The following is a 22882-nucleotide window of genomic DNA, read 5'->3' on the forward strand; positions in this document are numbered from 1 at the left end:
GCTTGAACGATTACTGTGACAGCGGTAACGTTCATTTATCTTATGAAGATCCCTTCCTATACCGTTCAACCCCGCATACATTGCCGCAAAGTGCGATTGCACATTTTCTGAATTCCCCTCCTCTCTCTCGCTCAAGGAACATTTTTCAAGTGTCCATCATATATATTCCCAAGGATACTCCATAAACCCCTTAATTAGTAATCTAATTTTGGTGGCGTTTCTGTTTTTATCCTTAAAGGCGTGTGACCTAGAACTTATGAACAGTCTTCGTTTCATCTCAATCCAGCTCTTCATCGAATCAGGTTCCCAGATTTTTGGGTTCTTATGTTTGTCCAGATGTCCAATTTGGAGTCCCCTCGAATTATGATAGGGTTTTGGTAAGATAAAAGGGTAACAGCATCAGGAATTGAGATTTAGAGTTTCAGATGTGATATACGTACTACGTCATGTTTAGCTAAAAGAGATATGGAAAAACTTCATTACGCTGTTCTGAAGGCTTATCAGTTTTCTCGGTACAATTGGTAAGGATAATATGATGGCGCTAGAACGACTTTATCTTGTGAACAAGTGGTGTCGGTAATACCGGCTTTCTTGGATAACAGTATGATAGCAAGTCAAAAGAGATAAAAATGGTATGTTGATGATTAAGATGTGAAAGAAGAGGATGGAAGAAAGGAAAGATTTCAAGTCGTCATCCTTCTAATCGCTGTTCTCCTTTTCCATCAGTATACATATAACCAATCACGATTTGTAATCAGTTCACCTACAGTGCGAGTAGTATCGATTGAGCTTTCTTCAATTATTAGGGATAAGATCTGTAAGATAGGAATATTCGGATACATTTCCACAGGTTATCAATCTACGTTAAGCGAAATTACTCCACACACAAACTCGCTTGGAAAAGTAGTATTAATCACGTCAACAAGGTTATCTTCAACGTCTATCTATCTCTTCCTTTGTCAATATAAACTGAGAATCGCTTTTTACCGCTCATAACCATTCCTTTTGGATACGGCGCACGACGCTTTTCTGCGGAACGAAGATTTTCAACACAACACCTCAGCTTCAACTAATAACCTCATCAATAGCGGTTGATAGTCGATCGAATTATCCCTTTGCTCTACAAGACCTTACGCAGAACAATTATCATCACCCAAAGATGGTCTCAATATGACGAGTCTAAAACGTATACCGTGATCAATTTACACATATAGTCCAATAATCGCGAAGGATGCCAAAAGAAGAGATATTACATCCTGGCGCGGGGACATTATATGTCTATGGGAATGGCAGAACTAGAGGATCATCACCTATAGGAAGAAATAGTAAATCCAGAAGTAAAGGTTCCAAGGATAGGAGTAGTAAATACGATTCACATATTACAGCTGGTCCACCTATATTGAAATGGGATGACCTTGTAAAGGTAAGTCGTCAGGTTTACTGAGATTAGGAACGTTCAGCTTATAAGAAGCATCTATCACCTCTCCCTATAGCATACTGAAGATCCAATAACGGCTGCCCATCCCGATTATCTACTCAAACACGGTATCACAGAATATACATATCTACCTCTTTCTTCAGGTGGTCTACTCGGAAAAGGTAAATTTAGTACGGTGTATAAGGTATTAGGCGCAGATGGGTTATATGTGAGCCATAATCGTATATCCATAAAGAGTAAATATACTAATATGGAACTCGTTTTCGCAGTATGCTTTAAAACATACTCCTTTACACCCTCATCATCCTCTGATCTCCGCTAGATTACTCAGAGAACCCACTTTATTAGCTGAATTACCTAGTCATCCTTGTCTGATCGGTGTAGAGGGCTGGGTCAGGACACAAGGCCATTTCTATCTTGTCGGTAAGTCTATTACGTTTTCCAATCATTACGTCAAGGTCTAAAAGCAAAGCGGGCCAATCTAACCATTACGAATTTAATAGAACAATACGCTTCTTCGCATGTACCACTTCCAGCACATCCTCTACCTCTTCAACCTTCCAGAGCAGCATATATCCTAGATCAATTAGTATCAGTTATACGGGATACTTTACATGAAAAAGGAAGAGTATGTCATCGAGATCTGAAGGGCGATAACGTCTTGGTGGATGTAGAAACAGGGGAAATCCTGATTTTAGGTGAGGTTCAATCCAGCGACTCCACTTCTACAATATGGTTACAATAGCTGACACTGGATTCAGATCTTGGATTGGCTACTCGGTTTTCAGCAAGCGAGCCCAAATTGACGACATGCTGTGGCAGTCCTGCTTTTCACGTAAGTAGGATTTCGTATCGCAATATCAAATCCGCCACCACCTGAGCTAATATATCGACATCGTCAGAGTCCAGAAATAGTACAAGCTCTTGCTCGACCACCAGGAGAAGTCACCTACTATGGACCAGAATTAGATATATGGTGTATAGCTTTGACCATGCTGTCATTGCTACTTCAAATCAAGTTTCCGTTAGGACCAAAACATACATCACTGTATGTGATGAGAGAAAGGGCAAGAGATAGGTTATCGGAGTTAGATGCCATGTACCCCCCACATGCACCTTGGAGACCGCCAACCTCGGCACTATCATCCGAAATCAACCTGGATTTTGAAAAATCAGAATGGGCAAGAGTCAGAAAGGCTATGAGGGATTTCCTCGAGATAGACGGTAATACACGGATGGCGAAATTCCATTCATACGAATTAGGTGAAAAAATTAAGCAAAGAGTGTCAGATTGGGATGATAAAGAACAAAGTAGAAGGTTCAAATCAACCTCTTTCATCGAGAGTGAAATCAAATATACCTTACCTATCTATTCAGATGATCAAGAAGATATCGAACAATATCGAATTCACACCAATGATAAGAAACATAAAGATAAAAGCAAGACCAAGAAAGATATTATCGTTTTAAGAAACCCTATGGCGGAAAGTGAGAGAAGGTGTAAAAGTTACATAAAATATCTAATGCGTTCAGCTGGAATCATGTACCACCTGCTACCAACCGCGCAAATGTCTTCCACGGCTTCAACACCTACTCCTACAGCAAATGGATCCGCTGTCAAGGAAGATACGATATTCCAACTAGCCATGAATGTTCCCTTAGATATGCTTTCGGATGATCATTCAAGTTCAACCAATGACCCTCAAGTGGGCTGGTTCCCTTCTCTGTTCTCATTCGGCAAGAAGCCTCCTCCTATAAACTCGGCATCAACTTCGCCTCAACAACGTTCAGTTTCCCTTCCACCCTCTAAACGTTCTGAAACACCTAAAGCTGAACATCCAGCAGCGGCAGAAAGAGACAAATCGCCCCGAAGAGCATTGAGATGTTATATCAAGGTAGAGTTCATACATTCCCCACATATGTCACCAATAGGTGAACGGCGTAGAGGATCAGTGGAAACCTTTACGTCTTATAGAGATGGCTGGGGAAGTATGTTGTCACCCTTACAACCCGTTACCTCCCTCTTCGATAATCACACTACGGCCAAACCTAGCACAACCCCAAGCAAGAACTACACTTTCCCACCTAGGTCAACTTCCGTCAGTAAAGCTGCGGTAAATCGCCCGGGGAACAGAAGATCCGTTTCCCATGCTTCGACTTCCCTTCCAAGACAACCCCTCACTAGAATAGCTACCACATCCTCTATCAACAACGGCTATGGTCTTGGTTATGGAGTACCTGCATCACCGCTTAGTAAACAAATATCCCTATCGGACTCGCCGCCAAATGACACGATTGAACCTCTACCAAGACCTCATAGCAGGGCTTCAAGCAGATCGAGGAAATCTAGTTTAGGTTATGCTTTCCCCTCTGCTCACCATTCACAACAGTATTATCATAACAATGGATTGCTCAACTCCTCGCACGAAAGCAAGATCATAATCCATCTATCGGATCCTAGAGCGTATGGTATTCTGAAGAAAGCTTTCAATGTTCAACCGAATATAAATGGTAATACTATGAAAGATCTTAATCTGCTATCACCTACAACATTTAGGAGACCCAGTTTAGCACCAAGTTTGACAATGTCGACACGTGATCCTGAACCTTCTCAAAGTGAATCATCAGAAGATGACCGTGAGCGAGGTATAAAAATCAGGAAAAACAAGGAAGAACACCGCTCTGTAGGAGAGGAACAGGAAGAAAGAGGCAGACCAAGGTCCAAAGATGACTCTACATCCATGTTACAATTACAAAAGATGAAGTCTAGAAATTCCACTAAATCAAGTAAATCAAGTGATTCGGATCCAACGAAGAAGTCCTCTTTATCACCAGAACTGAATGTAAACATCAAGCATGACGAGATAATAACAAAAATCAAATCAGCTACAAATGGTGACATAGAAAATCACGCTACAAGGAGATTCATGGATAAAAGAAGTTCAAGTAAAAGTAGACCGCATAGAGGTTTGTTAGAGGTCATTTTTGGTAATCACAATGAAGATAATGATGATGTATCAAAGAATAGTAGAAGAAAGGTTGGTAATGAAAATAATGCCAATGGTATCAGTGGTTTGGGAATGAGTTTAGGTACAGGTTATGGTAGAGCGATGAGAGCAAGAAGTGTGCCTCCATATAGAAGTGTGGATGATCTTATTTAGTTATCTTGTCAAGCATCTTCACAAGTTGTATTAGCCTCAAATCAGTGAAAAATTCAGATTATTTATAAAGTTGTATCAACGTATTCGCATAATTGCATGAATTCTTCTGTACCGATTAGCACTTGAGATAGTACTGTAATATAAGCGACATTATCTATTAGGATTTTGACAATCCATTATTCAGCGGAATCCTAGCTACCTTCAGCAAAAGAGCTAAGTCCCGTCTATACGTCATGTCAATCCTTTCACTGATGATGAGAAGCGATATAGTGAGGGAATCCTGGTCACAAAGGAGAAAATACCTGCATTTTGTCTTGAATAGTAAGGAAAATACCAAGTATATAAGTGATCCTATACCTATACGAGAACCATATTACTATATCATATCACTAAAAACATTCCCGTATATAGATCACCAAAATCGCTCGCGTGATTGATTGGCGGTTGTATAAACAATATGAGTACATTGGTTAAAACGGAAGAAGTGAAAACCCTAACGGAAATCTCTGACGATGCATAGAATATACATCTGACTGGGAGAATTGGGATGTTATAGGCTGGCTTGAACCCACTATTGAAGAGCGAAATGCTGTACTCTGTGGCCAATCTACCACTCCGGGAGCAATTCGAAAGTACTTCTCGGTCACTCAAGCAGAACATGAAGAATCATCCAATGCGTCTAGAGAGGAATGGCCGCCGGAATATGACGAACTTTACTATCCTTTACTGAAACAAAGCTTAGCTAGGTTTGACATATCTCAATCTAGTCGGGATTCAATTCATACCATCTTGTACGGGAGACGTACTCGACTCAAGAAAGTTGACGAGACTGCAAAAAGCTGGCATTTATGGTTGAAGAATTGGAGAGATCATCCACAGACTATACCAGAAATTATTGAGAATGAAGAAAAAACCGGTTTGGACTTGTTAACTGGAGATTATTCCGAAGAGGAATTTGAAAGAGCTACGAGACGAAGAATTGATAATTCCGATCCTTAAAAGCCAAATTTGACAGAAGAAGGTCTAGGTATCTTTCAGACTGAAGCTGCCTCAGAGTTTGCAGAAGATTTACACAGACGTCCACCTTATCTACCTTACGCTTCCCTTGCTGAGCCCCCCTCGGTGATTTTATCGAAAATCATACCTCGAGCAAGACGACATGTACAAGAATCTTGGGCATGTATCCATGAAGCTTTCGCAAAAAATAACCAAGAAGACAGAAAAATTGTTCTGGACTTTGAACTCCGAAATAGGATTAAAGGATATATGAGTTGGAACGATAGTCTTGATCAACCACCCGAACTTGAATCACTCGTGGACCAAATGGGTAGATTAATCTCATCAGATAATCAAGTGGCTCTAGAATTCAGCAGTGACTTAAACAAAAGACACGCTGAAGATAGTTTCGAAGAAAAGGTCTCGAGAAGGAAGTTGTCAAACTACTATGATAGCTGATAGCTATCTGCTGTGACCTCTACTGTACATTTACGCCGTGGAGGTCAGTCTTATCTATGAAATGCAATCGTATTTTCGGAATCAGCCCATCCATAACATGTCTTGCCGTTACATAGGCGACAGGCGCATCTGACCTCAATATGGTACTGCATATGCTTCATGTTAGGGTACGAATGATGTATCAGCTACACAATGTAGTTGACGATTTGCTTCATCTTTTGGAGAAGATTGAGGCACAGATCAATCCTCCGAAGCACAAGTACTGGCTTAGTCTGGATTTTTTCTTATAGTTCGGATTTCTAGTCCATGAAGAGTTTTTGGATGAGAAGCGAGATTTTGTCCCTGAAGTTTCTGTATTACCATCATCATCATCCCACCTTGAATCCCGCACAGTGGACCAGTCTCGAAAGGTTCTATTTCTAAGGCCATTCTCACCGTAATAGGTATTCTCAGATTCAGTCTTGATGGAGTTTTCAATAAAGCTTCGCCATATATTTTGAGCCGCGGAACGAGCAGCTTTAGGGATAAAACTCAAAGGGTTCTCCTTTCTGTTGTATCATTGATGACGAATATGCTCCAAACGTCTACAGTAAATATGGAGTGTAGTGTTCGATACGCCACAATACGTGACGTAGTGTAATATGTCCTATCAAAGCAGCTGCGCCAACATAGTGGATTCTGGGCTAAGCAGGATGCATCAACCACCACTGGTGCCTGCTGTACAGGTAATTGAAAACCTTTTGACTTGCGAAAACGTGAAATGCATCGACTTTGTAGTAAAGAAGCTCACCATCCGGGACATCACTCTCGGACACTATTGTAAACCTCCAGTATATACAACACCCGCAGCGGTAGCGATATCTGAAGTTTTGGTGGAACGCTTGAAATCGGGGTTTTTAGTCCACGAAGAATCCTTTGAAGACTTGAAGAGGGATGACAATCCAGATTTTTTCTTGCCTGGAGGCTCGTCTAATCTATGGTAATCGTCATCCCAAGTCGAAACTCTCATGTTGGGCCAATTGACTGTTGAGAAAGTCTGAATTCGGTCGGACTCTTGTTCAACACCAATCGCAGTGGATTTCTGAATCTGGTTTCGCCACATCTCTTGACAAGCTGACCAAGCGCCCTTTGGGATATGGTCTGATGCCTCTTGACTAAGTTCAGAGGTTATTTGTTGAGCGTTTTTGTTCGTTTCTGACATAGTACTAGCAGCATCTCGAACAGCTCGAATGGCATACAATTCTTCTCCCATTTGAGATAATTGTGGATACCACTTGAGTGATCTGTTAGGTTCTCTAAGATTTGATTCAAGCGCTTTCTTGGCTTCTTCTTTTCGTGACATGTCTATTCCCCATTTTTCGTTGACTTCTTTTCTCTTGGTATTATCATAATAACCCCATTCTGTGAAATCATCTAGTAATACTCTGATCATGGTCGCATCTTTTCTGCGAGCTCCTGAGGATTTCATGTCGGCTTCAATCAATACAGCTGCTGTCGCTTGTTGTGCTTCTTTCGTAACATTTGATCCACGGTAAAGTTCAAGAAGACGTTCTCTAGCATTGTGTTGTTCGAATGTCGGAAAACCGTTGTCTTGGACATCATGAGGATCAATGCCAAAGGCACCCTTTGTTCAATTACGTAAGCATTAAGTAGTACTGTAAAATTTTACTTAGACTAGTATACGCGACCTTCGTCGAGCTGCTTAGATATCCTTATTGTACTATTATACATATTGTAACACATTATACAAGCATATAGACATATATAGACGTATATGCATACTCGTTATCAGTAATACAACACCATCAACAGCCAATCTTCACGTAACTTGCAACTGAGGTCCATTCACTGTTTCCTCGTTATTCAACACCGGACATATACCTGTATCGATATGCATAAGCAGCCGCATACGCAGCATTACCAAAGGGTACAATATTCAAACCGCCCATAGACTGGTACGAAATATGACTTTCAATAACGTTGGTACAGTCAAAACACATTTACGCACAATAATCTCGATATCTGAGTGTGCAGTGGCGTCCTCAAACATGTGCCACTTGTGGCTCACTCCCGTAAGCAAGATATTCATGGCTTCCGGATACAGGAGAGAATGATGATTTTGAATTATAGGCGAGACGAGCGAATCGAGACTCGAGAGATAAAGCTGCCTGGGGCTTGCTGGTGAGACGACGAAGTCGAGATTGAAGAGAAACCTCTAAGCTGCCGGGGACATGTAATGGTGGTTCTGTCTGTGGCGGGGGAGATGATGGACGATCGTTGTCATTCGAATCATTACTCGAGTTTTGTTCAATTGCCCATCTGATATGCCATTTTCCGATATCTTTGCTTTGGGACACCTCGTCATTCGGAGGCTTTGAGCCGGTCCTATCTAAATTCTGTTTATGAAGTGTCATTCTTTTCCAAAGATCGTCAGCATACGGTTGAATATCTGCTGAAATAAGGCTACTCTTGATAGAAGCAGGAATATCGATATACTTTGAGGCTTTATCGTAAGTGGTGTGAAAGACTTGACCTAAAGATTTTATGATATAAGCTTTTTCTCCCATCTCAGTCAAGTATGGACGCCCCCATTCATCAAGATCTGTCATTGCTGATATAGCTTCCATAGCAGTTTCTAAATCTGGGTAAGTGGCATTCCCATACTTGGCATATTTGGTGAATCTTCCAATATTATCCTCAGAAATCCCTTCTCCTGAGTCTTTAGCGTTAAACCAATCTTTTGCCGCTTGACCCCAGTAACTAGTGGCATATACTTTCGATTGACCTTGTAAAGCCAACAACATGCTTGAATTGGCTCTTGATCTAAACTCTACCGTTTTATCTTTCTTAAAACAATCTTGGACCAAAGCATCGACGTCAAGTGGGAAATAGGGGGATGCTCGATGTTTGTAAGTTGATCCTCCTTTATCACGTTGAATGTAAGCGGGTGTATAATTAGGCAAACTCTCTAATTCTTGGCCAATTTCCCTTGCTTGAGAAAGAGCTTACGAATGGTAGGTCAGCGAAATTGTGAAAAGTATCAAAGTTAACCAGGAATATCGTATTTTACGAGCGGTACACTTCTGAAGCTCACTCACTGAACTGATCGAGACCTGACTCGAGATCTGGCGTACACAGTGGCCTGAAATCTGACATGGTGAATGTAAAGTTAAATAAAGCTTGAGTTCTTTGTGAAGGGGATAAGAAGAGTTACTTGAACTCAGTCTACCCAAGTTAGCCTTGTTATATGTGATTTTTGATGTCTTCTTGAAAGCAGGACAAGTCTGAGAGAACGATAAGAAAAGACGGAAGCAGAAAAGAAGCACGTTATTATACAGCTTCCTGCGTTTTCAGAAGACACAGCAACAGCTCGCTTACGTACATGAATAACCTAACGGAGGGCTTCCCGGCATAGTTTCAACTGACTCTGGAAGGCAGCTGATACAGAGCGTCACCGGGGATACCATAATTCGAAAAGGGCTACTCAGCCGGAACTTGACTTAATCCGTAAGCGTCGCAAACGGTTGACATACATATTTTACTGTAACTCCGTGGAAAGCTGCACACGTTTATTCATACTTCATTTGTTTGCTATCTTTTAGTTCAGAAAGGAATTATACATCCTGCACTCAAACTTCAATAGGTTTGACAGGTGACACATTGCTGCATCCGATGAACGCGCATGACGTCGAGTAAGGAAGTTGTTAGCTTTTACTTGGGCATTCACATGTCCTGTACTTTGCGGTACAAAGGTAAATACATTGTCCAGTGTAAAGAATGGGCAGAATGGGGTTGCATCCATGTCAATCAGCATTCACGAGAAGACGAAGCACCTGGTTGTTCCGCTGGGTTCCTGTTAGAATACTACTCTAACCATCTACTATATATCTTACCAACTTTTTCCTTTTCTTCGATTTCGCCTCCCATTTCCGCGAATCTGGAATCCCGTTGATTAACTTCAACTATGCGTTGAAGACTGCTGATTTCAGACTTAATCTCTTCAGACTCGTTATCAAGCTCGTATTGGACAGGTGGATAGTTGAGATCTTTGGGAGCTCCATCGTACATATCATGAGCGACTTGATTTTTAGCGTGTATATGAAAAGCTTTTCCTCCTAATTCAGTAAAAGTGGTATTGCCATTTCCATCGGTGTTGGTGGCAGACTTATAGAAATGTAAAGCGGTCTGTCGATCAGTAAATCTGGATCCAGATATAACTGATCGTAAAAGTAAATCTTGAATGGTATTGAGTTCGCCGTTCTGAAGCTTTTCATTCCATTCCTCTGATTGTTTTGCCCAAGACGTGGCGGTTCGTTCCTTACGTCTTTCGATGAAGGAGTGGAACAGCAAGTTGCTAGCATTTTGGTGAAATGAGTAACTCGTGTCTGTGTGTTTACAATCTTTGATTAATGCTTTGTCATCGATAGGGAAATAGCTCGATCTGTAAACGTTCGTTCCTTCAGGATAGGTGTAGGCCGATCGAACATCTTCATACTTCGTATCATTACTCTTTCTCAAAGAATCTCGAAGACGAGATAGTTCTTTAGAATCCTCCATAGCTGAAGACCAGGTAATATCAGCCATATGCGAGCGTGGAGGATGGTGTAAACAGACTGATATCGACTCACTTGGGTCGTGTGAACAATAAGACATGTTATTGAAGTCTGCTTATATGATTATCTGTTTGTGATATGAGTGGCGAAAAGCGAAAGAAAGTCAAATGAGGCATAGGTCAAACCAATTTAAGCGAAACAAAACTAATAACCCTCATGATCGTCCTTCAGAGAGTCTTTTATATACGCGCTTTGGAGCTACATGATGCATCTTCGTTGCCGACGCCACTCACATGAAAGGACCAAAATGAAAGGATTGGCTTATCTGGCCTACGTTATGCTAGAGCATATACACCTAATATACCGAGTTGTGATAGCATCATAACCAAAGAACCGAATGTTCATCTCTTGGTTTGTAAGAATATTGCCATATCGTGTCAAACGACCATGACTTCATGAACGACCAGGTGTATCTAATCTCTCTTTGGACAGGTAGAAACCCGACAGTCAATATAAGTGGTTTCACAAGTGCCATCAGGCATGAGCAGCTAGCCCATACGGATTTCGACGTGTCATACTCAAGCTGATATTCGTTGTAGAGAGGAAGAAAATTGCAGCCAGGAGGAATGAAGATGGTTATTTAGAGGGTTGCTGCTGTTCCTCGTTCATAACCTCCACCTTGTTGTGGTTACGTAACAAGTCATAAACTTTGAAAACATCGTACGGTTCACGGTCCCATCTTTGTCTCTCGCGAATGTTATTGTTGATCCTACCAACTTTTTATTGGGGTATATAATTGCATTACTTTATTCTTTCTGCATATTATACCTATAATCGCCTATCCAAAATACTCGAAAGATGTACGAAGCTACAGTATCAGCACCAGTCAACATAGCCTGTATCAAGTCAGTTACTTTTCCCATCTTTCCCTTTTCATATCAATGCGAATATTATGGCTGATGATTTTGGTTTTCTGTAACTTTAGGTATTGGGGTAAACGTGATACAAAGCTGATTCTACCCACAAACTCATCATTATCAGTAACTTTAGATCAAGATCACTTGAGATCAACTACAACTTCACGAGTTGACGAATCGTTTGAAAAAGGTGATAGATTATGGTTAAATGGTAAAGAGGAAACTGTAAAAGAAGATGGTAGATTAGGTGTTTGTATAAAAGAGTTAAGGAATTGGAGAAAGATCGAAGAGGATAAAAACTCAAGTTTACCCAAGGTATGTCTTATATCTAGGCTACCTGTCATATTCAGTATAATCACTCCGGATGTGGTGCTTTGAATACTATCATCAATTTGATGTCAATGCTCACATTCACATCTCAATAGCTCTCACAATGGCCTTTACGTATCGCATCATATAACAATTTCCCAACTGCAGCAGGATTAGCATCTTCAGCATCTGGATTAGCAGCATTAGTAGCATCTTTAGCTAAATTATATGAATTACCACAAAGTCCATCTGAATTATCTTTAATAGCAAGACAAGGATCTGGATCAGCATGTAGATCATTATTTGGTGGATATGTAGCATGGAGAGAAGGTTCAAAAGAAGATGGATCAGATTCTTTAGCTGAACAAGTTGCATCAAGAGAAGATTGGCCTGAAATGCGCGCATTAATTTGTGTTGTAAGTGATTTAAAAAAGGGAACATCATCAACATCAGGCATGCAAAGAACAGTTGAAACTTCAACTTTATTAAAAGAAAGATTAAATATAGTTCCAGGAAGAATGGAAGAAATTTCAAAAACAATAAAATCAAAAGATTTTGAAAATTTTGCAAAAATAACAATGAAAGATTCAAATTCATTTCATTCAGTTTGTTTAGATACTTCACCACCTATATTTTATTTAAATGATGTTTCAAAATCAATTATTCAAGTTATTGAAGAATTAAATAGATCATCAGGTGAAATCATTGCAGCATATACTTTTGATGCTGGACCAAATGCTGTAATTTATTCTTTAGAAAAAAATATAGGTAAAGTTTTAGGTGTAATAAATAAATTTTTCCCTCAAGCTGAAGAATCAAAAGATCCTTTTAAAACGAAATCAGAAGACTTACCTGAATCTTTTAATCAAAATGTCGTTAGACAAGGTGGTTGGGAAAAAGGTTCAGTCAAATCTTTGATTCATACTAGAGTTGGTGATGGACCAAGAACTTTAGGTAAAGAAGAAAGTTTGTTAAATGAACAAGGTGTACCAAAGACTTTGGCTTAGACGGAATTGGTTTGGTACTGGGCATTGCGCTGAAAGTCGGCGGGGATGTCAGACATGTACAGAATTCTGGGAGAATAGATAGATAACTTCCTGTAAGTTATTAGATAATTACATATAAACACATAATGCATATATAGTACACAATACTCAACCGACAAAAAAGTAGAGAAATATACATGACAATATACCTAACCGTTCAAAAACTTGACTACTACTGATTACACGGGTACGATATGCACCTCTCTCTTTAGATAATCATACTTGAAGTTCGACTAAGCAGTTCACCAAATATTTTGAACAGGTTCCATCAAAGCAGTCCATTTCTTCTTAGAGTAGCCAATCTAGCTCGTTCAATCTTATTTCTCAAAACACCTTCAGAGAATTGTGGTTTATAAGTAAATGTTTTGGTTGTAATTATAGGTTGATGATGTAATTCTCTAGCATAGGTGGAAGATGATAAACCAGGTTGTCTAGCACTGTAACGTGGAAACAAAAGTGATTTTTCCAATTATCAGCTATATATACTTATAGTGATTTTAGCTTGAATGTACTCACGTTTGTCGACATAATGAAGCTAATCTAGATATATTGAAGGTTTTGGGAGCGTATGTGATCATTGTTTGACTTGAAAGTGTACTGTACTATACATGGAAACGTTAAGATCAAATTAAATTTGTAAATTGATAAAATCTAATAATTCGTTAGATCAGTCACAGACTGTTGATGAATGATAAGATGGGATATAGGTGTTATCGAGAGGCTTTTTATACCTTTTCCAAACACGAATGTGTATCGGTACATGCACATCTAGCTGCTAGGCTACCTCAAAATCGATATATATCCTTTGAGAATCCAAAATGAAAGGACTTCAATGATTGGGCGATAAATCCTTAGTATACCTCACTCCTCCTTTACATTCAAACGTTAATCATGGTCAATTCCCCTCGGCTCGGATCATTGGTACTCCTGGTACTGCCCATATACCGAAAAGAAGTCTTGTCATCTTTTCTTGTGCAAAATGATCAGATCCTTGTTGTTTGAGAATTTAGATAAAGGTTTGAACCATATTGTTTACATGTCATTCTGCGAAAGTCCTTCCTGGAATGTATCGCAAGGTTTACATGTAGTTATCTATACACATAAGTGTTCAACCTGCCAAGCGGGCCTGTCGTGATTAATCACAGCTGTAACACGCGTATCTCGTTGGGCAAGTTGGCCATTATTTCCTGATAGGGTTGCCGGGACGATTGCTTCTACAGAGATTCTTGTTGATATCTTCGCTAAGCTGATATATCAATGCTACATGCATTTCATCATCCTCTTCGCTTATCCTCGTGTTCATGCGGCAAATTCAATGCCTCTTGCGCTCGTTTGACTTCTTCAACATCTCCAGTATACTATCACAACATACACATTAGTCAGCTATCCCAACCTCTTAGTATGATAAAAAGCTGACCTTTCCTTTATCATCCGATAATTTGACACAATTCTTGCCATTTATCTGATTCAACTTGATCACTATATTTAGAGGTTTCGATACTTGATCGGGACTTGAAGCCTTCTGGAAATCATTGGAGAGGAAAGTTCCGATACCGAATGAGGCTGTAATTATTGTCCAAGTCAGCTTATCTGATCGTTTCGAGTCTAAAACATGGAAAGATTCTGATTGTTGTGATATAGAGAAATTGGGATGGTGCTTACCTGCCATTCCAATATCATCACATCCTTTCTGTAGCTCAGTAGCCTTGTTCACATCTAAACCATCACTGAAAATAACTCTTTTACCCTTTGCTACAGGTTGACTACTATCGCTATTCATACCTGCTTTTTCTTCAATTATCTTCCAGGTTTCCTTTGCAGCTTTGACAAATTCGAATGGATCGCCTGAATCTTGTCTTAACGTGGACCAACGTAATGCCCGTTCTGGCTGTGAGATGAAATCGACAAAGAATGCTTGGGCGGTATAGGTATCCGTTAACATTGTTAATGGCGCGCCGTTTGGCCCAGGTGGATAGACTATTTCACCTCATTTTAGCTGATTCTTTCGCAGTAAGAAAAGGAAAGCTACAACAGCTTAACATACCTTCTTCCCACATGTCCATTGCTTTTCCATTAGCACCTTTATAGCCATATGTAGCGCCAATAGCCATAATCCATTCGTGTGCGATAGTACCAGCTGGTTTTAACCCATATTTTAACGCAAGGTATACCTATTTGACTAGTCAGTCAAAGTACAACGGGATGACTCCAGCTGAACAGAATGCTCACATTACTAGTCCCAGCTAACAAACCACCTTTTCCACCTTTCGCTTTCCATCCTTCAAATCCTGCTACAAGACCCCTTACAACCGTGTCTTGGGTTCGGAAACTCCTTCTACGTCTTGTACCAAATTCTGAAAAAACCAAAGGGGAGGTTGGTGAAGGAGGAGAGAGTAGATCGATAGCTTTCTGCTTGGCGAGTTCTAACAATCACGAATATGTATCAGCTCAGCATCTTCACCATACTTATGGGGAATGGGTAAGCTTACCAAACTGCCCATCATAGTTCCAGTCGGTATCTACGAATTTGAAGTACCCTTCACTCACTAAACAGACAAGGTATATGTCAGCTGGATAGACTAACCGTCGAATCAATAAAATAGCTGAATCCGAACCTACGTATGGACATGATTGGAACTTCGTACAGAATGGTATCTCTCCAAGGACCTTCTATCACTATACCGATTTCACCTAAACTACCATCATCTGATTTAGGATGGAAAGATAATTTGACTTGATTCAGAGGATCTAATCTCATCGATCCAAGATAATCAAGATAAGTTGATGAGAACCATGGATAAGCTTTTTCTAAAGCTGCCCTTTCTTCTGGCTGTAATTTCAGTTCACTTAATCCTATTTGCTCGGTAAGAGGTGTTAGCTAAGGTCAATACAGGAGGTTGATGCCAGAAACTCAGCTCACCAAGTACATGACCTTTGACCCAATCAAAACATGCCCGGTTGAATAGCATATGAGGTGCTCGGTTTGTAAATCGTATAACTACTTGAGCATCGTGAAAATGATGTAATACAGCATTTTGCATGGTAAGCTAGAGGAAGGAGGGTGAAATCAATCAGCTGTTGGTCAAATACTGCATAGCGACCTTCTATTTTAGTAGCCGAAGGAATAGTCTTCAGTGACATACCTTGTACAAATCAGTATCAAGGATAGAAAATGGTATTTCTACCTCTTCGGCCGGAAGCTCGAGAATATTGGACATGGTGCGTTGATTGAAAGGCGCGGTATAGACTTGGGAAGAGCTATAGAGGAGGGTCCAGTCAATGTTGAATCGACTCGAACAGCCTGGATACAATCTTAGTATACACGATTCAAGCTAAAAGACAATAAGAAGACAAGTAGCGTATACATGTATACATGCATCATTGTATTATTATAGAGTATTTGTTACTTTTTCGTCATGACTCGTACTAGTAAGATAGGTGATCTTCCTCCACTTTCTAAAACAACATTCCTATAATCCCCTTTATTTATTTTGGTTACCCCTTTTGTTGCATACTATACAACCTTAGTAAAGGTTACTTGTCTTCAACTTTTTTCCGGAATGCTCCTACATCTTGAAATAAAAATCAATATAATACTGACATTCTTTCCATAAAATACACCTTATACCTCTCAAAATACCTCACGAAGTCTATCGACGACTAGCACTGTATCGTCAGAAGGCTACAAAAACGCAAAAGAGAGTTACTCATGCTTGGTACTATACTGTACGTCTTTATACACTTATAGTGCATTCCCTCCACTTTCATTGGCTCTCATATCTAACCTTTCTGGTATTGCAGCGTATAATAGCCCAACCCCCTCGACATGCTATCTACAACACGTCAAGCATGTGCGAGACGTCTCACTTCTTCCTTCCCTCCAGCACTTCCCGCAGAATCATCGCGTCAAGCTATACTTCGCGCAACTGCCGCCGCTCAAGCACCTATACGGCATGTTCGATCAGATTCAAGGAGGAATACTAGGGATAGTAGTAATTATACTGTTGGAACCACAAAGAAATCGAGAGGTATATCATCTGGTGTAACATCAAATGCTGCTTTAGCTCTAGCTGAAGATAATCGGGATTACCATCCATCTTCGTCGCGATATAATCAAGAGCCATGGCAGGATTTAGGTGAGAGAGGCAAACAATTGTTGGAAACTCGCTCTTCATCAAAATCTCGATCTTCCACCACAACATCCTCAGTATATCCCGATGAGTATGATTTTGAGCAGGAACAATCAAGAAGAAATCAACCTTTACCGGAATGGTTAGATTCATGGTTACATACATATGATTTATCTTCATTACCTCCATCACCTTTACCACCTTTAGAAACATTTCGTGGATTAATATATTCTCAACCTTTATTAGCATTATTAACAATAACGAAATTACGTCAAAATGATTATCGTCATATAAAACATCATGAATTAAGATCATTAATGCATGGATCAAATAGAGTTTTAAAAGAAAGACCAAGTTTATTAAATAAACTAAATTTGAATGAAATTTCAAAATCATTAAGAGTTCTTAGAGCTATTTTATTTTCAATACCAAGTGGTAAAAATTATACTGATCAATATAAAGGAAATTATTTAAAAGGTAAAATATTAAGACATTTCTTACAATTATGTTCAAGATTAAACCAAACTACTTTATATGCATCAGTATTTCAAGATAGATTAAGAGAACATATTAACAATGAAATACGTCAAAATCAAAGCGAAAGTGAAAATCAAAATCAATCATCTTTCAAAAATTGTCCTATAGTGAATTTTGATGGGTTAGCATTAGATTTATCATTTAGTTATCAATGGAAATTAATCATTGATCTATTCAATCCTGAAAGTTTTCCAAATCGTTATTTCACTTCAGAATTAATATCAATTTACATGCAAGCACATTTTGGTATACATCAATCTTCCAAAGTACCTAGAATGTTTGAATTATATTCAGAATTGAATTTAATACCTAATGCAGAATCATATAATCATTTAGTTCAATCGTATTTAGAAATCGGTGATTTACCTACAGCAAGAGAAATTGTTAGAGAAGCAAGTAAAAGTGGTATTTCAGATTATTCAACTCAACAATTATCAATTTTAAGAGGTTATAGAGCTTTAGGATATGATTTAGATTTAGAAAAAAGAGTTTTAAATGATATTGAAAAATTAGGTATACCAATTTCTGCTAGACTTTTGAATGCTTTAATTAGATTAAGAATGGAAGCTAAAGAATATCAAGCGGCTAAACAACTTTCAAGAAGATTCGATTTAAGTAATTGGGATCAGGCGTTAAATGAAGAATCAGTAATTGATATTAATCAATTTCCAAAATCGAATTATAGTGATTTGATAAAACCCAATTTAGCTACTGCAGGATTAGTTTTTGATTTATATAGTCAAACTGGTGATTTAGATAGTATTAGGAAACTTTGGGCAGATATGAGAGCTGGAAAAGCAGGTATAAATGGTCAAACTATCACTACTTTGATAAGAGCTTTGAATGGATTAGACCTTTTGGACGAAGCTGTATTGATTTTCGAGTCTGCTGATAGGTCGGAATGGGCATTACCACCTGGAGTCATACTAGATGTTCAACCTATGAATCTTTTGATAGGTGCTTTAGCTGAACAACGTGGGTTAGAAGGGTTGAAATCTGGTTTAGCATTGTTACATCGACATCATGTAGAACCCAACGATCTAACCTTGAAGATTGTGATTGATTTCGTCAAACGATCTATACAATATAAACCTATGGATTTAGCATATTTAGTGGATAGAATAATCAATATGTCAAATTTGAAACCCACGCAATCTTTACTAGATTCAATCATACAAAGTGCTGTTAACGAGATAACTAGATCAAAGAAATTGTTCAATAGAGAAATACAAGCATCAACGTTACCAAATACAAATTCACCAACAGGTGGATTAACATTATCACCAAAATTCCAGAAATCCTTACAAGGTATATTGGATTCATTAAAATCTATAGATTCAAAATCTGGATCAAGATCTTTAGTCAACAGATTAAGATACGATGCCATGACATCAACTCGAATATCGAATTTACCTTCTGCAAGAATAGTTTGGAATTCATTGATTCAAAGAGGATATAAACCTGATCAAAGACATTTTATCGCTTTAATGAGGGGTTATTCAGATGCTGGTTTAATGTATCAAGCTCAAGATTTATTATTATTAGCTGATCAAGTTGGTGTACAAATAACTAAATCAATGTATCTAACTTTAATAGTTGGTTGGAGTAAATTACAAAGACCTTCAAATGCTAGAAAAGCTTATGAAAAGATTAAAGCGTTCAATAATAATAACAATAACAATAAACTCGATAAAATTGATGATAAGAGATTAGAATTAGAAAGTGTAACAGCTATAATTCAAGCTTATAGCAATTCTGGTTATTATAGTGAAGCTGCTTTATTGTGTTACACCGATTTGAAAGATTTAGACATTGAGTTAGATCGAAAAGCTATCAACGTTACAGCACAAGCTTTAAGAGGTTCAGGCGATTTAAGAGGTTGTTTAGAAATTCTCGAACAATATGGTCCTGCTTTAGATCCAATTAGTAGAAAAATCGTCAGAGGTATACAAAATTATCGAAGAAAATCATTAGGTATATCAATTAGGAGTGATAATGGTGTTATTAATAATGGAAAATCAAATTCTGGCGATTCATATAAACTTATCGAAAATGATTTGAATACAGATGCGCAAATTCAAAGGTTCAATCTGGATAAAGAAATTTTAGAAAAATCTGAAAATTTATTAAAACAAGATGATTTAGCTAGACCAATTGAATTTAGAAGAAAGTTAAGATTAGATCGTAGATTAAGAAGATCATTAAGAAGATCTATATTAGGTGAAAATGTTATAAAAGAAAAAAATCAAGAATGGATCAATCAAAGAAAAATTTATAGTGTACTTGAAGAAGGAGGTCAAGTAGTTAGAAAAGGTAGAATATTGAGAAGAATTGTTAGATCACGAAAGAGAAGTTTACCTAAAAATGTAAATCATCATAATTTAGATTTATCAAAAGATCAGAATGAAAATGAAAATCAAAATCAAAATCATGTTCAAATTCAAGTGAAAATTGGTCAAGTTGGTGAAAAGGCTAAAATCCAAAGAAAAGATAGAAGAAGATCAAAGATGAAAGCAGCTCGTCAAGTTAAATATAGTGAAAGTAGACTATAAATTGTTCTCGTGAGAAGCTTATAAACACCTCTTTTCTGCTTTTCCTTTTTTTGTATAGCATTATCTTCTTTTACTTTCATGTCGTATTTTATCGTTTCAACGCATATCACGACGAAGGAATCTCATACACATTACATTACATACAGCATTTAGTTTCCATTTACACATGTTATGCATGATCATTGATGACCACATATCACTACGCTATATGGATGTCGTGTAGGAGAAAGGGGCAAGACAAGGGTTATGTTAGGATGATGGAGTGAATGACAGAGACGACTCATATTGCACTACTTTTCCGTAGTTTATTGGTCCTATCGTAACTTTGTAGGTATTCACCAATCACTAGGCTATATATACAAAAAAAAATGTTCATCACAGTCGATATGGTCCAGACAATTGGAACAAAGCAAAAACATGCACATCCGAAGCCGGGAATCCCTTAAACCGTGTCATGAACCATCATCGTGATATACTACGGCTCAAAACGTAACTTTAAGCATATAAAAACATCGGAATATCTTGTAAATTTTCATTTTTCAATCACCAAGCGATTCATCAATAATAATATGTACATATTCTAATCGATCTAATCTGTACGTAGTCATGTTGTAAAATACAGTATAGAGATCAGTGACTACCCTACATACGAGTATGACTGAGACTGAGTCTATCTGAATGAGTACGTTTGAATGCATCATAGAGAAACGTCATGATAAAAAGCGAAAAAGCTGCGTAGGCTGTATACTAGACTACTATATACTGTTTTAGGAATGTATTACCGTACCATGGGTGGTTACGTAAATACAACGTGATGACGTCGGTCGTTGTTTTTACATACTACACTAACCGAAATGAGAAAATTACTTACAGTACTACTTCAACCTTCTTTTTATGGTGGTTCGATTGATTGTCCTGACATGACCATTATTGACCTTTTGTCTATTTGTCTGAGACTGAAAACTTGTTTTTCTCTTTCATTCTTCATCAATCATAATCATCGCCCATTATATTATCTATATAATTCTTATAACATATACCACTTTCCTTCAAATTTCATTCTCATCACTGCGATAACTCACAAGTAGAATATATACAATCGAAAATGGCTGATTCTGTATGTTTTTTTTTTCTCTTTTTTGATGCTATTGCCACCTAATTGATCGATTTTCGCTGATTATATGAATTTACTTTTGCTATTTTCTTGCTCATTCACCTATATTTCTGAATATCCATCGTCACGACCGATACATGGAATCCGATGATATGTGTTGTTGGAAATACACCGAAACTCGATGAATACGACATTTGAATAACAGTCAATTCACATCAGACGGGGTCACCCAATCTTTTTCGGTTTATTGCTCTTCTTTTCTTTAATTGAAGGTTGTATTACTGCTTGGTTGGGTGAGTTCTTTAACTCTATTCAGAAGAGATGTTTAGATCTAATATGCTAATTGCGATTTTACTTCTTAACGATAGTTTCCCGATACAATGAGTGAGTATTCGTTACTTCATTTCCCTTCTTATCAAATCGGCCAAACACTGCAACAACAGCATGAACTGACTCATGATTCCCTCTACAGTCACGATACATACCCTTCACACTCTATCCGAGATAGACTCAAGTTCTTGGTTTTCGTTTCATGGTGGACCGTATTTTTCTCAGCTGCTTACATCGTACGTGACTCTTCGTATTCTGTTAGCGTGTGCAATCCAGTTGATAATCTCTCTCAATGTGTATAGGCCGCTTTCTACGCTGCATTCTTGAGTTTCGTTGCTTCAATTGCCAGTCACTTGGCTTGGCTCGCTTTAACGTGAGTACTAAATATTTCGATCAAAACATTTCTTTCAATACTGTCCCGGTATCATCGCAGAATGAACAGCAGCTGACTACCTAATGTTTCTATAGCTGGATCTTCTGGCTTTCTTCAACAGCCGCTTTCACAGCTGCTTTAGGAGGTGGCCAAAGATGTGGTTCATCAACTTTAACTTACTGTTCTCAAAACGTTTCAGCTGAAGCCTTTGGATGGATCACAACTATTTTGATCAGTTTCGGTTTCGGTGTCATCTTGTTCATTGCTTATAGATCAATCAGCCGAGGTGATAGATTGAGTGGTGAATTAGCTTAAGCGAGCTCAATCAGATCATATAAGAGGAAGCAGGTAGTAGATCGAGAACAGAACTGAATATATACCTCAGTTCAGTTGTTGTGGAACGGCTCCATTGAAGAAGAGAGAATGAGAAGAAATGGAAAGAATGGAAATAAGAAATATCTCAAGCAAAAGGCATTTATAATAATCAATGGTAGCTTAAAATTCCTCTTATATATCTTATAATTAGAAATAGCTCAATACAACAAACAAAGCCTGTAGACAATTTAAATAATAATATGAATCATTATAATATCGTCTCGTCACTTGCAAAACACGATTTAAAGCTCAGAAAGCTCTTGTCCGGTGTTGAGGTGAATGTAATCGATCTCCACGTAGTATTTCCATACTTCATTGTCACGAACGAACTGTGGGAATTCCGATCAAACATTACATTTTATGGTACATACCCCGTTAAATCGCTCGGCCGTTTAATTCAGGATAGAGTTACCGTTTATGAACAGTACTAGTACCTAATTATTTCGTCATATCTGCGGCTTTGATTTATTCCTCCCACATGGGATGCTGTAAAGCTATTTTGAGATGTTTTTATGCTTACGTAGTAAATTAGTTGATAATCAAAATTCGGCAGTAGGGACTGCATAATGAGAAGTCGAAAATCCCAATTTGA

The 22882-nt window shown here is 38.3% G+C and overlaps 9 protein-coding genes across 9 annotated transcripts; 5 read left to right on the top strand and 4 right to left on the bottom strand.

Moving 5' to 3' along the window:
* Positions 1-1231: 1231 nt before the first annotated feature.
* On the top strand, positions 1232-4599 carry L201_003704 (uncharacterized protein; the record flags this gene model as incomplete). Its single annotated transcript, XM_066219457.1, has 6 exons — positions 1232-1423; positions 1494-1646; positions 1708-1861; positions 1942-2136; positions 2200-2273; positions 2341-4599. The coding sequence occupies 6 exons, from the start codon at positions 1232-1234 to the stop codon at positions 4597-4599; spliced, it is 3027 nt and encodes a 1008-aa protein (XP_066075554.1).
* Positions 4600-5056: 457 nt separating this feature from the next.
* On the top strand, positions 5057-5598 carry L201_003705 (uncharacterized protein; the record flags this gene model as incomplete). The annotated part of the gene is made up of 2 exons (XM_066219458.1): positions 5057-5060; positions 5120-5598. 2 exons carry the CDS (start codon positions 5057-5059, stop codon positions 5596-5598), a joined length of 483 nt encoding a protein of 160 aa, XP_066075555.1.
* Positions 5599-6868: 1270 nt separating this feature from the next.
* L201_003706 (uncharacterized protein) lies at positions 6869-9210 on the bottom strand (the record flags this gene model as incomplete). Its single annotated transcript, XM_066219459.1, has 3 exons — positions 6869-7644; positions 8123-9058; positions 9153-9210. 3 exons carry the CDS (start codon positions 9208-9210, stop codon positions 6869-6871), a joined length of 1770 nt encoding a protein of 589 aa, XP_066075556.1.
* Positions 9211-9918: 708 nt separating this feature from the next.
* Positions 9919-10707, bottom strand: L201_003707 (uncharacterized protein; the record flags this gene model as incomplete). Its single annotated transcript, XM_066219460.1, has 2 exons — positions 9919-10613; positions 10683-10707. The coding sequence occupies 2 exons, from the start codon at positions 10705-10707 to the stop codon at positions 9919-9921; spliced, it is 720 nt and encodes a 239-aa protein (XP_066075557.1).
* A 758-nt stretch (positions 10708-11465) lies between these two features.
* Positions 11466-12840, top strand: L201_003708 (diphosphomevalonate decarboxylase; the record flags this gene model as incomplete). The annotated part of the gene is made up of 3 exons (XM_066219461.1): positions 11466-11512; positions 11593-11839; positions 11950-12840. The coding sequence occupies 3 exons, from the start codon at positions 11466-11468 to the stop codon at positions 12838-12840; spliced, it is 1185 nt and encodes a 394-aa protein (XP_066075558.1).
* Positions 12841-13147: 307 nt separating this feature from the next.
* Positions 13148-13457, bottom strand: L201_003709 (uncharacterized protein; the record flags this gene model as incomplete). Its single annotated transcript, XM_066219462.1, has 2 exons — positions 13148-13316; positions 13396-13457. The coding sequence occupies 2 exons, from the start codon at positions 13455-13457 to the stop codon at positions 13148-13150; spliced, it is 231 nt and encodes a 76-aa protein (XP_066075559.1).
* Positions 13458-14153: 696 nt separating this feature from the next.
* L201_003710 (nicotinate phosphoribosyltransferase) lies at positions 14154-16097 on the bottom strand (the record flags this gene model as incomplete). The annotated part of the gene is made up of 9 exons (XM_066219463.1): positions 14154-14237; positions 14297-14442; positions 14542-14856; positions 14924-15050; positions 15109-15302; positions 15369-15425; positions 15499-15732; positions 15800-15926; positions 16023-16097. The coding sequence occupies 9 exons, from the start codon at positions 16095-16097 to the stop codon at positions 14154-14156; spliced, it is 1359 nt and encodes a 452-aa protein (XP_066075560.1).
* A 608-nt stretch (positions 16098-16705) lies between these two features.
* L201_003711 (uncharacterized protein) lies at positions 16706-20098 on the top strand (the record flags this gene model as incomplete). Its single annotated transcript, XM_066219464.1, has 1 exon — positions 16706-20098. The coding sequence occupies one exon, from the start codon at positions 16706-16708 to the stop codon at positions 20096-20098; it is 3393 nt and encodes a 1130-aa protein (XP_066075561.1).
* A 1105-nt stretch (positions 20099-21203) lies between these two features.
* L201_003712 (uncharacterized protein) lies at positions 21204-22230 on the top strand (the record flags this gene model as incomplete). The annotated part of the gene is made up of 6 exons (XM_066219465.1): positions 21204-21215; positions 21418-21505; positions 21581-21596; positions 21685-21778; positions 21845-21915; positions 22011-22230. The coding sequence occupies 6 exons, from the start codon at positions 21204-21206 to the stop codon at positions 22228-22230; spliced, it is 501 nt and encodes a 166-aa protein (XP_066075562.1).
* Positions 22231-22882: the final 652 nt, after the last annotated feature.

The sequence above is a fragment of the Kwoniella dendrophila genome, chromosome 4, assembly GCF_036810415.1.
Source record: "Kwoniella dendrophila CBS 6074 chromosome 4, complete sequence".
Classification (NCBI taxonomy): Eukaryota; Fungi; Basidiomycota; class Tremellomycetes; order Tremellales; family Cryptococcaceae; genus Kwoniella; species Kwoniella dendrophila.